Source organism: Pleurodeles waltl, chromosome 8 (genome assembly GCF_031143425.1).
Source record: "Pleurodeles waltl isolate 20211129_DDA chromosome 8, aPleWal1.hap1.20221129, whole genome shotgun sequence".
Classification (NCBI taxonomy): domain Eukaryota; kingdom Metazoa; phylum Chordata; class Amphibia; order Caudata; family Salamandridae; genus Pleurodeles; species Pleurodeles waltl.
The window spans coordinates 124,108,726-124,126,522 of record NC_090447.1 but is presented as its reverse complement, the minus strand read 5'-3'; the positions used below and the strand labels follow the sequence as shown (position 1 = coordinate 124,126,522).

General features: G+C 44.8%; 1 protein-coding gene across 1 annotated transcript in view; it reads left to right on the top strand.

Moving 5' to 3' along the window:
• Positions 1-17,797, top strand: part of RSF1 (remodeling and spacing factor 1) — a 502,800-nt gene that overhangs the window by 141,616 nt on the left and 343,387 nt on the right. Inside the window, exon 5 of the mRNA XM_069203919.1 lies at positions 15,050-15,207. Within this exon, the coding sequence (XP_069060020.1) occupies positions 15,050-15,207 (158 nt within the window). The remainder of the gene's footprint in view (positions 1-15,049; positions 15,208-17,797) is intronic.

The following is a 17,797-nucleotide window of genomic DNA, read 5'->3' as shown; positions in this document are numbered from 1 at the left end:
GCAACTTTGTTACAGAGGAGCAGATTTAAAGACCCCTGCAATCCCCGCAAGAAGCGTGAGACTTGCAACACTGCACCCGGCGACCCCGACTCGACTGGTGGAGAACCAACACCTCAGGGAGGACCCTCCGGCGACTCCGAGACTGTGAGTAACCAAAGTTGTCCCCCCTGAGCTCCCACAGCGACGCCTGCAGAGGGAATCCCCAGGCTCCCCCTGACCGCGACTGCCTGTCTCTAAAATCCTGACGGCTGGAAAAGACCCTGCACCCGCAGCCCCCAGCACCTGAAGGATCGGAACTTCAGTGCAGAAGTGACCCCCAGGAGGCCCTCTCCCTTGCCCAGGTGGTGGCTACCCCGAGGAGCCCCCCCCTTGCCTGCCTGCATCGCTGAAGAGACCCCTTGGTCTCCCATTGATTTACATTGGAAACCCAACGCTTGTTTCTACACTGCACCCGGCCGCCCCAGTGCCGCTGAGGGTGTACTTTTTGTGTGAACGTGTGTCCCCCCCCGGTGCCCTACAAAACCCCCCTGGTCTGCCCTCCGAAGACGTGGGTACTTACCTGCTGGCAGACTGGAACCGGGGCACCCCCTTCTCTCCATTGAAGCCTATGCGTTTTAGGCACCACTTTGAACTCTGCACCTGACCGGCCCTGAGCTGCTGGTGTGGTGACTTTGGGGTTGCTCTGAACCCCCAACGGTGGGCTACCTTGGACCCCAATCTTAACCCCGTAGGTGGTTTACTTACCTGTAAAACCTAACAATACTTTACCACCCCCAGGAACTGTGAAAATTGCACTGTGTCCACTTTTAAACAGCTAAATGTGTTTTATGTAAAAAGTATATATGCTACTGTAATTATTCAAAGTTCCTAAAGTACTTACCTGCAATACCTTTCAAATGAGATATTACATGTAGAATTTGAACCTGTGGTTCTTAAAATAAACTAAGAAAATATATTTTTCTATAACAAAACCTTTTGGCTGGATTTGTCTCTGAGTGTGTGTTCCTCATTTATTGCCTGGATGTATGTACAACAAATGCTTAACACTACTCCTTGGATAAGCCTACTGTTCGACCACACTACCACAAAATAGAGCATTAGTATTATCTCTTTTTGCCACTATCTTACCTCTATGGGGAACCCTTGGACTCTGTGCATACTATTCCTTACTTTGAAATAGTGCATACAGAGCCAACCTCCAACACTAAGTGAAATACCTTTCATTTAAAGTATTACTTGTAAATCTTGAACCTGTGGTTCTTAAAATAAACTAAAAAAAGATATTTCTCAATATAAAAACCTATTGGCCTGGAGTAAGTCTTTGAGTGTGTGTTCCTCATTTATTGCCTGTGTGTGTACAACAAATGCTTAACACTCCCCTCTGATAAGCCTACTGCTCGACCACACTACCACAAAATAGAGCATTTCTCTTTTTGCCACTATCTTACCCCAAAGGGGAACCCTTGGACTCTGTGCACACTATTTCTTACTTTGAAATAGTATATACAGAGCCAACTTCCTACAGAGTTTAACCAGCTTCTCACATGTAATGGGAAGCCAAGAACTGCCTGCCAAAGGGAGGGCAGGAGAATAAAGCATCCCACCTCCCAGTACCCTAGCAAGCTTCCTCCAGGCCCACCAAGTGGTGGATAAGGGCTGGATATCATTCCGTTCAAGGAGAAAGCCTGCCGGCAGCAGGGCCTGCACTGGTGTTGAAGCTGCCAAGTTTCATTCTGGTTTGGCATAAGGGAGGCGGGCATCAAGGTGGTACCAGTGTCATGCATACTTACGCTGCACTGCCAGGTAATATTATTGAAAATGTGGAACTCCAAACCACCCTGCGATCATATGGGAGTCTCAAGTGTTGTTTGCCCGCCCAGATAAACCAAAGTAGTATACTTCTCAAGAAGGCAAAAAGGAATTGGTGAGTGCGATAGGGATATTCTGGAAAAGGTATTAGAAACAGAGCAGTACCACCATTTTTATAATGGCGATGCAACCAGCAGCAGTTGAATCTCCCATTGTACTTGCACTCTCAGCTTTTCCACTGCTGGACCATAATTAAGGCGTATGACTTGTTCCTTATCCCTGTGTATATGAATGCCCAGAAATTGGACTGAGTCAGCCGCCATGTTAGCGGGAACTCTCATTGTGTCTGGGTGGTTGCATCTGTAACCAGAAATAGTTCCCATTACCCCCAATTAATATGTAGCCTCGAGAAGGTACCCTATTTCTTTGAGGACTGGTTCCAAATTATCTGTGGGGTGACGTAAGAATAACAATATTTCATCAGCAAATACAGAGACTAGAAGCGGGCCTGGTTTAAACTCCAGTCCCCTGTGTAAATGTATTTCCTGTAAGTGACTGACTAGGGGGTCCATTGCAATTATAAAAGGCAACAGCGATATGGGGCACCCATGCTGCGTTCCCCTTGAAATTACAAATGGGGCAGACCGTGCACCATTAACTCTGTGCTGGGCTGCTGACGGCTTGTAGAGGAGCTTGACCAGAGACGTGAAATTACGTGGAAGGCCCAATTTGTTAAGCGCAAAGTAGAGAAATGACCATTCCAGCAAATCAAATTCCTTCTCCGTGTCTAACAAGGCCACAGCAGCTGGCAGCATTGGGGAGATTCTATTGAGCACCGCAAACACCATGCACAAGTTTAAAGGATGTCGATCTATATGCAAAAAATCCCACCTGGGCTGGGGAGATAATCTGGTCCATTAGCAGGGCCAATCAGGAGGCCAGCATTTCGGCCAGTATTTTATTTTCGAAATTCAGCAATGATAGTGGTTAATCCAACCCACATTGCTGGGGGTCCTTGCCTGTTTTTTTAAGGTAATATAATAACCGCTTTGCTCATAATAGGTGGGAGAATGCTTGTTTCCGAGGCCTCTGATTACACAGCCAGTAAATGGGAAGCCAGAAAATGCATAAAGTTTATGTAGAACATACCTGTATAACCATCAAGGCCTGGTGCTTTGGAGCCATCCATAGAATCAATGGCCGGGATAATTTCCTCATTGCTAAAAGGTTCACTTAAGAACTACTGATGTGCAGTATCAAGCCACACCATGGCCACTTCTTTTAGATATACTGCCAACTCAGTATTATCAGTGCCCAGGTGGGATGTGGAAAGTTGAGTGTAGTATTGGAAGAGGATGCACTGTACATCTACGGTATCAGTGACGTATACCATTTGAGCGCCGCAGTTTGGAGAAGTAGGACGTATCTCTGGGTGGGTCTCGATAGTCCGGCCAGCGTCCAACATACTTTCCCAAATAGTGTGTCTCACGGTCTGCTAAATCTTGGAACTTGGCCAGCAGGTCAGCTTGTTTAGGTAAATGACTCTCAGCTGGCATCTGGTCCAATTCCTTTAGTTTGGTCTCTACCCGTGCTAAACTTCTGCACAAGTCAATTAGCACCCCAGAGTGTTTGGCTTTGCATGTACCCCTACTGTAAGCTTTAAAGTCCTCCCAAAGGATGGCCTGGGATTGAACTGTATTCTTGCTGAGCTCAAAATACTCAAGAATTGCAGAGCGGAGCTCGGTGCAGAACACTTCGTCATGCAGTACCATATCAGCAAAGCACGATTGGTGATCCAGGCCCCTCTTTACAGGGATATGCAGTGTAACTACTACAGGTGAGTAGTCGGACAGTGTACTTGGGAGGTGCTTTATGTACCCAGTCTATAAGGGGTAAGTGTGACTGATAGGAGCCAGTAATCAGTATTTGTCCAAGTGTTGTGAGGAGAAGAATGGAATGTGTAGGCAGGGGCTGCCTCATGTCACAAGCGCCACGGGTCCTTGAGTGTGTATTCAGCGGAGATGCTCTGCAGGATTCTGAGAGAGTAGGGTTTTCCCACTGGCGTCTCTGCGGTGGTGTCTAGTATGGGATCCATGAGCATGTTAAAATAACCCCCCAATATGATGTGATCTGCTTCCATATGGTCAATTAAGATTTGTAGTGCCTAGAAAAACTGTGGTGTGTCTGTATTAGGGGCGTATATATTGACCTGCGGCACCCTCTGCCCCCCCTCCCCCCATGGTTCCAGTTACCAAGACATATTTGCATTCGTCATCGGCACAGGTGGTATGATGATGAAAGGGTAAGCTTTTATGAATCAACAGGCACAATCCCCAGGAATAAGGACTACAGCTGGAAAAATATCGATGAGAATCCCAGGATGCTGTGAACGCATTTGTAGGTTGTGGAGGAAGATGAGTGTCTTGTAAGAAGACTATTTGTGCGCCATATCTTTGTAAATATTGCAGGACCAGCTTTCCCTTACGCAGGTTATTAAGGCCACAGATGTATGTATGTATGGTGTATTTAGAAAGCGCATTCCGGCCCGGGGGCATCGAAGCGCTAACTAAGGTGAGGCAGTGCACTATCTGTAGAGAAAAGGTGCCGGCTATCGAGGAAACAGCCAGGTCTTAACCCGTTTCCTGAAGGTAAGGTAATCGTGCTCTTTCCTGAGATTCAGCGGAAGAGAATTCCAAATCCTGGCCGCGGCGATAGTAAAAGCTTTGTCCCCCCACTTCACTTTCTTGGTACGGGGGACTAGAATTTGAAAGGTGCTGGCAGAGCGCAGCAAGCGTGTAGGTCGGTGCCACTGTAAATTGGGAGTCAGGTACTTGGAACCGATCCCGTGAGTGGCTTTATGTACAATGCAGAGTGCCTTAAAAGAGATCCGTTTGGCTATAGGAAGCCAATGCAGATTCCTAAGGCTCTCCGTAGCGGAGGCTGATTGTGGCAAGTTCAATATTAGTCTGGCCGCTGTGTTCTGCATCAGCTGCAGTTTTTTTAGTGATCCTTTATCCAAATTGAGCAAGAGAGAGTTGCCATAGTCCAATCTGGACAGGACCAGGGCCAGGGTGGCAGTAATTCTCCATTCTTTTAAAAGGTAGGGGAACATTTTCTTCAATTTCCTCAAAATCCACATGCAGGATTTTATGGTCTGGTTAACCTGAGCTTGAAAAGATAGATGATCATCAGAAAGAAATCCTAGATTCCTTGACGTGGAACCAGGTAGAGGCAGGGTGCCACACTCTTTAGGCCACCAGTTAGGGGACCACTGTGCCCCACTTATCCCAAAGCAAAGAACCTCGGTCTTATCGCAGTTCAATTTTAGCCAGTTAGCCTTCATCCAGCTGCTTACCGCCAGCATACAAGCATTAAAACGGGCTGCAACTACCTCCGCGTCTTTGTTAATCGAGATAATGAGTTGCGTATCATCCGCGTATGAGGTAGGGATGAAGCCAAAAGAGCGAATTAGTTATGCCAGAGGAGCCACATAGATATTAAATAAAGTGGGGCTGAACGACGAGCCCTGAGGAACCCCACAGCGCAAAAGGTAAGCAGGGGATCTAAAATCTCCACAGCTTGCCGTGGACCACCTGTTAGAGAGAAAGAATTCAATAAGCTTCAGGGCTAGATCCCTAATGCCTACCTGATGTAGGCGTTCGAGCAAAATGTGGGGAGCAATGGTGTCAAATGCTGCTGATAGGTCCAACAGGACCAAGAAGACACCCTGACCCTCATCAACCAGCCTACGAATAGTGTCTGAAGAGGAGATGAGGGCAGATTCCGTACTATGAGATTTCTGGGATCCATGTTGAGAAAGATCAAACCCCTCTGAGTCTGACAAAAAGCTGACCAATTCTCTGTTAATGTACTTTTCAAATATTTTGGCCAGAAAAGGGAGCAAGGCTATGCGGCGAAGATTGGACAAATCGTCATGTTTCCCAGTTTCCTTCTTCTTTAGGGGAATAATAATGGTTTCTTTCCAGGCAGAAGGGTAAATACTGGAAGTGAGGATCTCCTGAAATATGGGGACCAGCGCAGTTGCCACCAACTCCGGAACCAATTGCAAGATAGCCGGAGGGCATGGATCTAACGGAGAAACAGATTTACATTCCTGAAGCAGCTTGCAGATTATGTCTTGGGATGGCATGTTAAACTTAGAGAGTAAACTACCATTATCAGACGTATCGCTAGGTGAGGTGGAGGAAGGCAATGCCGACGTGTCGGTGAGAAGAGAGTGCCCCTGAATCTTATCTGAAATAAAGCTAGAGTGAATGTTTAAAATTTTACTTTCAAAGAACTTTGCAATTTTGTTGCAGCGATCTTGAGAGTACTCCAGCTTAGTCATACAGAGGGGTGTAGTAAGGACATTAATAACTCTGAATAACTCTCTAGAAGAATTGGTAGCTTTCCTAATTTTTTGCGTGAAGTAGTCTGCTTTAGCTCTGAAACAAGCCTCCTTATAGTTATTTAAGGCTAATTTTAAATGAAATTTCTCGCTGGCACCAGAATTGAGTCTCCAGCGACGCTCCTGCTGTCTATATTTCCTCTGGAGTGCTTTAAGGTCCTGGGAAAACCAAGGTTGGCTGGGTTTTTTGCCTGTACATGGTGCATAAACCTTCAGAGGGGCTAATGAGTCAATTGTCAGAGTAATTCCCTGGTTAAAGGAAGCCAGTGGTGGAAAAACAGACAATTTAGGATCCTTCCATCTAAGTTTTAGTGCCGTTTCCAGGGATTTGGCCTTGATGGTTTGTCATTGTCTTAATTATCTATTTGGGGGTGTGTGTGTATAAGAGATCCCAGGATGCTGTTAACCCATGTGTAGGTTGTGGAGGAAAATGAGCCTCCTGTAAGAAGGCTATTTGTGCGTCATGTCTGTGTAAGTATTGCAGGACCAGCTTTCTCTTACGCAGGTTATTAAGGCCACAGATGTTCAAGGACAGCATTGGTACATCAGAAGTTGGGTTTGAGATGGTTTGTACTGTCGTCATCCGGGAGATGAGGTTGAGTAGTGGTGCATCATATGTGGTATGCGAGTATTGGAGTGTGCAAATGCAACATAACACGAACAAACATTTCAACAAACATAATCTGTCTCTCCCCCCCACCCACCCACCCACACCCAGCGAGAACATGCCAAGGGAATCAGAATTATACTAAAAGAAAAAAGCAGTAACAAATATCCCTCTAGGACAATGTGGTGTACACCACAGGGTATTGGCAAAAGCAGGTAGCCTCAGATGTAGGAGTATGCCACATTGATCAAAGGTCATAGATGGATCAATCGATCATCGCATCAGCTAAGATAACGATTAGGCAATCGGGAGGCAGCCAGTAGCAATGTGTAGGGCATAGTCTCTAGACATTATCAATCCAGTAGGGCAGAGTGACACTTCAATCTGGCTGAAAAAGTTGCATACTGGCAGCCACTTGGGAGCCTTGTGGAGAGTGGGCTAAGGTTTCATGTTGTAGGGAAGTATGGTGTTTGGTTTGTTGCTTGCAGAACGCCAGTGTGTCAGCTGGTGTCAAAATATCAGGGCTTGCCATCCACATATCTACTCTGAGCTTGGCAGGCTAGAGCATGCCATACTGAAACCCCAATTTACGTAGAGCAGCCATGGCTACGGGAAGTTTGAGATGGGAATCCTGAACTGTGACAGTGAAGTCAGGACAGAGTGACACAGTAGTCCCCTGGTTCTGGAGAGGACCCAGTTTACACGCCAAGGTGTAGTGCTGTGTCTGTCTCGATAATTGAGGAGCCGGGCGAATATCGGCCACAGTGGCCGTAGGAAGCTGGCTCTTTATATAGTGGACCAAAAAAAAAGAGGTACACTGTATACAGAGTCCAAGCTAACCCTAAAGGAATTACAGAGGCACAAATGACACCCCAAATTATCTCTTTTGTGGTAGTGTGGACGAGCAGTTAGGCATATCAGAGGGTAGTGCTAAGCATGTAATGCACACACATAGCAATGAGTGAGACACACACTCACTAAAGAAATCTGACACCAATTTATAAAATATGGCACGTACTTTTATATAAATATTGATACCAAGATCACTGGAATCAGATAAGTACTTTCGAGTTGTGAATTTTTACCGTTTTCAAAAGTTACCAGTGCAATTTTTTGAGGTGTAATGTTATTCTTTTTATTATTATTGTTATTGTTATTATTATTATTATTATTATTATTATTATTAAAGTTCTATAAAGCGCATGGCTACCAAAAAGGACATATGGAATAACACTCAATGATTATTTAAGACTAGATGGTTAAAACAGCCATGTTTTTAGAAGTTTTCGGATAGCAAGGAGAGAATCACATTCTCTTAATGTTACTGGCAAATCATTCCAGAGTTTAGGCCACAGATAGGAAAAGGACTGGCCTCCTTGACGAGATTTCCTAATTTGAGGTATTACAGACAACCTTTGATTGCTCGACCTTAGCGAGCAATTAGGGGAATATCGAGAGACCAATGATCTCAAGTAAGTGGGTCCGGTGCTATGTTAGCATTTGTGCATATAGCACAATGCTTTAAATTGTACCTGCTGCTCAATAGGCAGCCAATGAAGAGACCTTAGCAAGCTGGCAGTACTGGCAAACTTAGGGGGGCATAGTAGGAGATGAGCAGCATCATTTTGCACAATTTGAAGACGTTCAAGTAATGATTTTGCCACCCCCAAATATAAAACACTCCCATAGTCCAGCCTAGACTTAACAAATGTTTGGACTACCGTTCTCTGGGCACCAATCGGAAGACAATAGAGGATCTTTTTAAGCCATTCAACAAGCCAAAGCAAGTGGCTGCTACCTTTGTAATCTGTTGACTTATATTCAGTTCTTGGTTCAGCCTAATCGCCAAGTTTTTTACCGTAGGGATGGAAATGGGAGGGCTGCCTATGTTATCCTAATGGGATACTGCATACGGGTACTTAGCAGCGACTTAGAGGACCAGTCTTCTGGAGTTAAGATAAGTATGGGTAATGGTCTAAAGCAGCACCAACAAGTCACTTAGGAAGGCACTGGGGAATCTGGGTGCCGAGGTGCTTTTCAGCCTCAGGTACCCTCATTTTAACTTATGGGAAAGAAAAAGACACTGCGTATGTGCACTTAGCGACAAATTACAGGGCTGTTCTTCTGGACTTGAGGTGAGTATAGGGCAAGGCCACACCAACAGTTCACCTAGGGGACTCTGGTGCATCCAGGTGCAGAGGAGGTTGACAGCGTTGGGTGTCCTATTCACTTTGATTGGAAATTTGTCCAGTCAGAAAAAGGCTGCAAGCTGGGACTGGGGGGGCGGGGCAATCTGGGGGAACCCACAGTGGGATTCGACCTTTGAGATCCTCGGGCAGATAGGGAAACCATTGGTCCCCGGGCTGTGGGGCTCGGGTGCAGGTATGGTGTGGTGTGTTGGCGTTGGGTTCTGGTGCAGAGGATACTCACGATTGGAGGGGGCTTGCAGAAAGAGGCTACAAGCATGGCCGGGAAGTCCACAGTGGGCGAACTCAAAATGAGCTCTGTGTCTGGAGGGCCTGGGAACCACCTTGACACTGTGGGCCCACTTCAGATCAGGCTAGGCGGCTCCGGTGCAGTGGTTATGTCCTACATTGCGTTTTTGGTGGTCCTGGTCCTCCCAGTTCTTTTTTGGAGCCATCATGTAGCTGGGGAACTCGTATTGACCAGTGTCCAGTACATGCACTTAAAATGGCTTCCCTGTGCACTAACTATGTCTAAGAATCGACATAGCAGGGGCATATCTGCTCTTGCAGATATGCCCACACATGTAATATAATGCACGTCTATAAGGCCTGCTGTAGGCTGCCGACGAAGACCGCGCATGTAGGCAGCAGAGCTGACAATTGCCTCTCCTCTGGGTATGGTGTTGCTGTAATCAGGGTGCACCGGAACGTCGCACAAAGCACAGGCTGCACTGTGCAGCCCGTCTGACTCAGGCTCACCCATACCCCCTATCGCTGCAGGGCCTCCTAGGTGCGAGGCAGTTGCTAAGCAAGCGTCTCAGATCCCCGCTGCGGCAGCTTCAGGATTGGGCTTCAGCACAACCCCCGCTGCCCCTCGATGTCTGACGCTCGGCGGGGTGCATTGGTCTTTCAGGGACCCATCCAATCGAAAAACTATGGCCAAGTCTGTTGGTGCTTCATCGCTGTTCGGCCCTTTTGGTCACTGGTGCAGCCACGGCCCTTAACCATTTTGTTAAAAACAAATGAGTGGTGATTCAAGGCCCAATGGCCTGCTTCAGAAGGTCTTTCAGCAATTGTGACTTGCATGCTTTTTGGCCTGCATAAACATAAAAAAAGTCTGATTCACTGGAGTACATTTTAAAATATGTTGCAGTATAGTCAATGATGTCCCAATCTTATTATGGAATCCAAGTCTGATTTAGATTGTATGTTCTTAAGGATATTTGTGCCTACAGATTTCTCACCTTGTGAATAATCCCCAGGCATTAGAATAGGTCTTGAAACTTTCAGATCAATTCTCCTGTGTGCTTCTAAGTGGCGTCATGCGGCTCCATGCCAACTTCGTTCCACTCAGAAAGTGACAAGTAGAGCCACATATAAGCACCACCCATATGCGCTAACATTGGTTCCTTTCATTCTGTGCCTTCTGACACGGGTCCAGAGCTTCTCCTTGGTCTTTGAATGAAAGTTTGCTTCGAAAATCTGGTCAGTGTGCAAGGGAAATGTCATCTACTAAGCCCACAGGGTTTAAACTGAGCAGGGACTGTTTCAACCAGATCTGTGTGATGGACCATTACAAAGTCTGTTTGTGGTGCCTGGGTTCAGGGCCAAGACTGAAAGGTCTGTGGCCACTACGTTAAGATAAACCCAATACCATTCGGGAATACACAGCCAAACTCTATGTGGCCGAACATAAAAAGACTCCACGTCATAACCGGCCGAAGTGGAAAGAACTGTCTTGCTCCTACTTTAGAGGTGATTCCCCTGTGGCAGGTCATCATCATAGTCAAAGTCCTCAGGTAAATCAAATAAATACCAGAAGAAATGTGAGTGGGAAACAGACTCTTTCTGCCACTCACAAACTCCAGAGAGGGTGCTAGGGCGACAACGTTTTTCTTAGTCTTGCACCTAATCTTCATTGGAGCAGATTCCAGATTGTCCAGGTTTGTTGGTGTCGTCACAGCAAGTAAAAGTCCTCAGGAAGGTTATGATGCTTATTTTGGGCACTGTAACTGCTCCTTCTGGTGTGCCTTCAGGAGCTAAGGATCCACAGGGGACTCCAGTTGGACTTCCTCCACGGTTCTGCCCTTAACACCATCGTTTCCCCTGCAACTCATTTCAGATTCAGTACCGACACCGGTTCCAGCTCTAATTTCGGAGCTATTCCCTACACCAGTCTCAATTGAATTGACACCCATTCTGACGCCATCAACTCCAGATGAGGATATACAGCTTATTGTGATGTCTGATTGTCAAATGAATCTGCATTGGCATCGACAGGTATGCTACCTCTCGGAAACTCATCTCATTCTGATACTTTCTCCTTACCATAAACCTCAAAACAGAGGTTGTACGGTGGGCAAAAGAAAGATGGGTTGGAGTGCCACCCCAACCAACTGCCATTAGTTAGACTTATTACAAGCATTCCTCCATGACCCTTGTATATTTAGGTAGCAAGGGCATTCCCAGACATGTGTCCCGTACTCACTGTGTCACTGGAAACAAGCTACATCCGACTGATGAGCCCCAATTAGGACAAAGCCAGTCTTGGGTTGCCTGTGCTTCATTTCAGTGAGGGCCTGGCATTTTAGGCTGGACTGTTCTTATTGGAGCAGGGTCAATACTGAGATGCTTATGGCTGTGTCCAAACTAAGGGCATGGTTTGCCAAAGAACAATGGGTTGAAATGCTACCATGAGCAATTGGCACTGGGTTAGACTTATTGCATAAATTTCTCTCATGACCTTTGAGTGTTTGAAGTTTCCGCATAAATGACTTTTGGAATGGATATTAACTTTTAATACTGTAAAAATAATAAAAAATAATTCTGCACTATTGAATGCTGGTAGAACACACCCATAACAATAGTGCATAACATTGGTTAACAAGTGTATTTTTGTATATAATTTTTTATATTGATTTATAGAGAAAAGTGTTTGAATCAAGTGTATTCTTAATATACATGCCCTACGCATTAACCCTTTGAGGTTCGAAAAGGAGATACTAAAGAACTCATGAATGCAGTGTATTCAGGGAGGTGTTTTGAAAGTGATCACAAGTACGGTTCTGGAAAGTTTTGACTTTTGGCATTAACTGTGTAGCTTTAAGCTTCTCCTTGCTGTATTTAACCAAGGTAATTGAATTTTAATGTTACGAAGTTTGTAATTCTTTCAGTTTCTATTCTAAGTCACCATTTTCAGCTTTAAAATGCCTTCTTTCAGTTTAATTTACAAGTCACTGTTTTCAGCTTTAACATACCTTTATGTCTATGACCTTTGGTATGCCTGTCACTAGTAATTGGAGAAGAATCAGGAAAGCCTTTAACAACTACTTGTAGTTTATGAAAAAGCCCATCATCCATGCCAACAATTTTAGGATTTTTATCAAACTACATTTTCTAAAGGTTGAGATTATTCAGTCTGCAAGGGTCAGGCCTCTAACAGCAGACCAGTTGGCAATCATTCCCCTGGCAAGCAGAGGTAAGGCAGCCTCATAAATAATAATCCATATGTTCTGAATCACTTCTTAGGTTTTGCTGCTTTTGTTGATTCTCTGTACTTTATTTAGGATTCTTTCCGAAATTCTATTGTTCAACATCAGACACCTAAGATTAACTCTTCTTTGTTTCTGGTCTATTTGGTATGCAATTCTATGCAATGGCAACTGAAAAAGGATCCCATGCTGCAGATGTTACCTTGTGTGAACATTTGGTGTTTCCTCAGACCCACAGCCAGACATTACTAGCTTCATTTTCTGTGGCGATAGGTTATCAGTGCCCTGATTAACAACCAACATTTGGTAGTTCAGTTAAAGCAAAGCATATGCATTTTCATGTGTCCATAAATAGTTAAAAAAGAGTCATATAGTTTTGAAGTATTCTAAGAATTGTCACTCCAGGCAGACAGCTTCTCTGTGCATATGGTGATAAATGGTAGTCGTAGTCCTAAGAAAAAAGTTACTAAATTACGTAGGCCCTCATTACAGCCGCCCGACAAGGTTGGACCGCCGGGCGGCCGCCAATGCAGCCGCACTCCCGTTGCGGCCATCAGGAGAACCCCGTTGGGCCGGTGGGCAGAAACCTGGTTTCCGCCCGCCGGCCCAGTGGGAATCTCGGCTGCAACACAGGAGCTGGCTCCAAATGCAGTTGCACCCATTGCGCTTTTCACTGTCTGCATGGCAGACAGTGAAAAGCTGCACGGGGCCAGGGGCATGGGCAGTGCAGGGGCCCCCAGGGGCCCGCGACTCCCCTTACCGCCAGCCTTTTCATGGCAGTTCAAACCGCCATGAAAAGGCTGGCGGTAAGGGGACTCGTAATCCCCTGGGCGGCGGTGCGACTGCGGTCGTAATTCCCTGTGAAGCACCGCCAGCCTGTTGGCAGTGCTTCCTCCAGAACAGCCCTGGCGGTCTTTGACCGCCAGGGTTGTAATGACCCCCTTAGTGTTCTGACAGCATATTCGGTTAGCTTTCTAAGTCTCCTTTCAAGGTAATAATTCTGAAAAAGAAGGCATCAAAACAAAGGAATTACTTTGAGATGAGAATTCACCTACTATTTCCATAAATTTGATTTCTTTGAAAAAAAACATTTTCAGAAAAACAAGCACAATAACCTGATCAACGGTACTCTCCTGGAAAGCAGCTCTATGTTTCGTCAGGTCGTTAGATCATAAACTCACGGAAAATGAACACGCTTTGGCAGGGGACATGGCTGAATCATGCTGCAGGCCTACATAGCTTTACACTTTGGGACAAAATGGGGATTACCCTTCTGGAAGATGTATGGCAAGGAGATGCTATCATGCCATATTGAGAACTGCAGGAACAGTATCTGCTTTCATGCACCCATTTCTAGTGTTACTTGCAACTGATACCTATCTACTGGTACACATGTCCTGGAATTCAAACCTCTTGAAGCTAAGATCCTGATGTGGAACCTGGGTACGGGCGATATCTCCCTAACATATACCATTCCCTCATTACTAATGCCCCACATTGATTTACTGATCTACGGGGAAGGTGGAAGGCCTGGTTGGGAGACCTGGATGACGACGACTGGCCTCATGCCTGTCTGGACTCCCGAGGGCTGGTCATCCCCACTCGCCTACACATGATCCAGCTCAACTATTTTTATCTCCCGTACCTAACCCCCTAGCGACTATTTTGAGCAGGCAAGGCCCCTATGGCTTTTCTGAGCTCAATACTCCTTAGTGCAAGTTGATTTCGTTCACATGGTATGTGCCTGTCCGGCTCAGACCCAGTTCTGGGCACGGATTGCAGGGGAACTTTCTCTGGTCCTGGATTGTCCAGTTGCTGTTACCACCGGGGTTGTATTATTTGGGCTCCTGGAGGAGGCTGGGGGGGGTAGAATGGACCAGACCTTTGTTGGAGGTGCCACATTGCACGTCACTGGAAGTCTTTGGTTTCCCCCTCTCTGGAGGAGTGGAGAATGATTGCGGACTGGTTTGCTTGACAAGAGTGACCTATTTATGAGGCACGAGGATGCCCGCAGAAACATGACAAAATCTGAGGCAGGTGGTGGGAACATCATGGGCTGGATGTGTGATCTGGTAGTGTCTTATCTTGCGGTCGTGTTTACCTCACAGACATGTGGAATTGTTTACTGTGTGTTTTTGTATTTGACTCTAAAAACAAAATTTGACTATCAACAAAAACAAGCACAATTTAAAAGCATTACTATGCAGAAGCATTCTCATAGAGCAAGGTGTCATGATATGATTTTGAATGGAGGGAGGGAAGTGTGAAAGTATCTGTTACAGGAAGAGTCATGCATGGAGCATGCTCTACAGAAAAAGTCGCGTGAGATATAAAAAAAGTGAAATAATTGATAAGGCTCTGGGACTATGTTGTTTCTTGCATCTAGAGCAGGCATGGAAACGGGCACAGTGAATTTGTCTGGCTATGATATTATCACATCCTTTGTGTATCTAGAATGTGAGAATCCTTATTATGTTTTGTTCCCCGTGGTTTTAACATGGTTTCTTTTCAGTTGTGTTATTTGTTCTTTTTACCTTATTTTTTCCAGAACTAGAAATGAATTGGCTGAAACACTTGAGCTCTTGAAAGCACAGATAGACCCATCTTTGCTGAAAAAGCCAGACCAGCAGGATGGTTCTTCCAATGACGGTCCTGTTCCAAATGAAGACGCAATCAAACCTCAGGAAGAAAACGTACCTTCAAAAGGTGTGTCTTTTTCTCTCATGCTAATTTAAATAAGAGTTCAGCTTATCATTTGAAAGACAAACACACAAAAAAAATTAGTTGTGTAAAGCTGCAACAGTGCTAGGAAATGTGTAACTGTTCTGGAACTCCTGTGAAGACTTCTGAAGCCCTGTAATATTGTGTACTGCACCACATTCTAGAGTGCTGCTGTACAGCATATGCTCATTCTGTCACTGGATGGAAAATAACCAGAAACAGCTTTAATAAAAAAGTTACAATCAAATAGGAAGCCTCGGCCCTTCCTCTCAACGTATTCTCCTCATAAATTCATCACTTTGTGCACAGAGAGAACTGTCTTTGCTCTTCGTTTTGTATAGTTATAATCGTGCTGTCTTCTGATTATTAATGATCATAATGCAGGGCTGGTTACGTTTCCAGGTGAGTTTCCTGCAGACGTCAGTTTTCTCTTTGCGACCCTCGTTGATCAGTACTTTGGTGCTTAATTCAATATCTTACAATTCATTCCTGCTGCTTCCTCTTTCTCCTCAGTGGAGATCCACTCCTGACCAGCCACACACAACAGGCGGATATGGACTGCGTCCCAATGAGATTCGTGCCTTTATATCGAAATAAGCTAAGCAAGTGACCCTCTGGCTCTGGGTCCCGTTGTAGTTTACTGTGGTGGGCATGAGCATACCCATACCAAGACGTGCTCTTAAGGGAAGTTAGCTGCTGCTTCATCTGAAACTTCAAAGTATATGGTTGCTAGATGTTTCAGTCATTACTTATTAAGGTTTATGCTTCTACTGCTTGCACTACAAATAAGCAATATTTTGAATATTTAGCTTCTGAATAAAAATAACCACTTGTAGGAATCCCAGTCCTTTTATCCACCTACTACACGCCGCCCCCTAATGTTTTGTGTTTAGGCATTTTGGCTGAGGATAATTCAAATGATTTAGCTACATGCCACTCTGTTTTGTGTAATCCATTGCAATACACATACGGTAAATGAACAAAATAGTTGGAATTCGGTAGAATTGGTGGACCTGGAATCTTAGTAATGAAAGACAGTACTCACAAAATGAGCAGCCCTTTACCACCAGACTGCCCCAGTATCTCCTAAAAAAAAAAGCCTCACACACTTCTCTCCAATCCTTGCAATGGGAGCTTCTGTTGTGGAGGAGGCCTGCACCAGGCTGGATCATTTATATGGTTTGATGTGTGGTACAATGAAAGCACTGAACAGGAAAGAGCCACCTTCATGCCATCCAAGAAAGTCTTATTTTCTTCATTCATTTCTAGGGTGTCATTGCTAATAGTTACACATTCCTGTGTTAGAGCATTCACTGAGAATTACCAGCATTGCTTTCTACAGCCTGATTGAGTGCGTTTATTTGTTTGCAGACCTCACTAGAAAACAATCATCTTAACCTAAAATCTGTTCAGGGCTTCTGAGCGCATCAAATAAAATGTATTTAGTATATAGAAGAATTGATTATAGATCATCTAAAAGACACAAGGCATCCTTAATTATGTATATACAACAGTATCCATCCCAAAATAGGTCTACAGTGTTTTCTCCAGTTATGTCTCAAAGCTGGATATATGAGTGACATTATGGACATCTACTAAGAAACAGTTGTGTGGAGGACATCTTATACTATCATTGTGATCAAGCTCCCCTCCCATGTTCACTGTGCCATGCATGATCATGTTATGTTTCTTCAACGCAGTACCAGTAGTCATTTCTTCATGAAGTATTCTGGCCTCGTTCACTGTAAAATTGAGAAACTTGAACTAGTTAATGGAAGTGATATCAAGTGCATTATTCACCTTCACCTATCTGAAATATCACTTCTTTCAACATTAAACCCCGCTTTCAGTTCATCAAGTGACTTTCTTTTATACCCATTAGCGTTGAAATGGCTAGTGTGTCCTATTCCCTAAACCCATCCCCTCCAGCCCAGATTTTTTTGTCAGTACTTTCCCATCACCGGAATAGTGTCTTTCAGCTCTTATCTTTTTTTCAATCTTAGTGTTTTTGTGGCTGTCTTCCAAGATTTGATGCTCAAAGAATTAGTTGACAGACTGCCCTTTCCTCTCTACCTTCATAGGTCTTGTCCTGTTGATTCTGATTAACAAATCTCACCGTAGATCTAATGCCCAGACATTAATGACCACCAAGTGAGAACAAACATTGGACAGTGAGATGTCATCCTCATACAATAATGTATGCAGAGCAGGTAACAAAATGGTATATGCTTTGCTCTGCCACAAGAGGTTGCAGTACATCCTCAATCTGCACATAGGAATCCAGTGTGTAATTTTCCAGAGAATGAATAACAATCTAAAAAGTGACTTCTTTAAGAGAGCCGCCATCTTGGGAGCAATAATGGCAGAGTTATTCAGTGCTCAAGATTAACTTGTAGAGTCTGAAGAATACATTCCTGTTGGGCCCCCAAATCACCGGCTACATGTTGGCTATTTCATAGGCCCTCTTCACAGACCTGCTGCTAGTAACATGCAAGAGAGAATGTGACCCCATTCTAAACAGGAAACTAGGAAGACTTTGATCAGCTAATGCTAAATCCAGATTAAATACTTTATT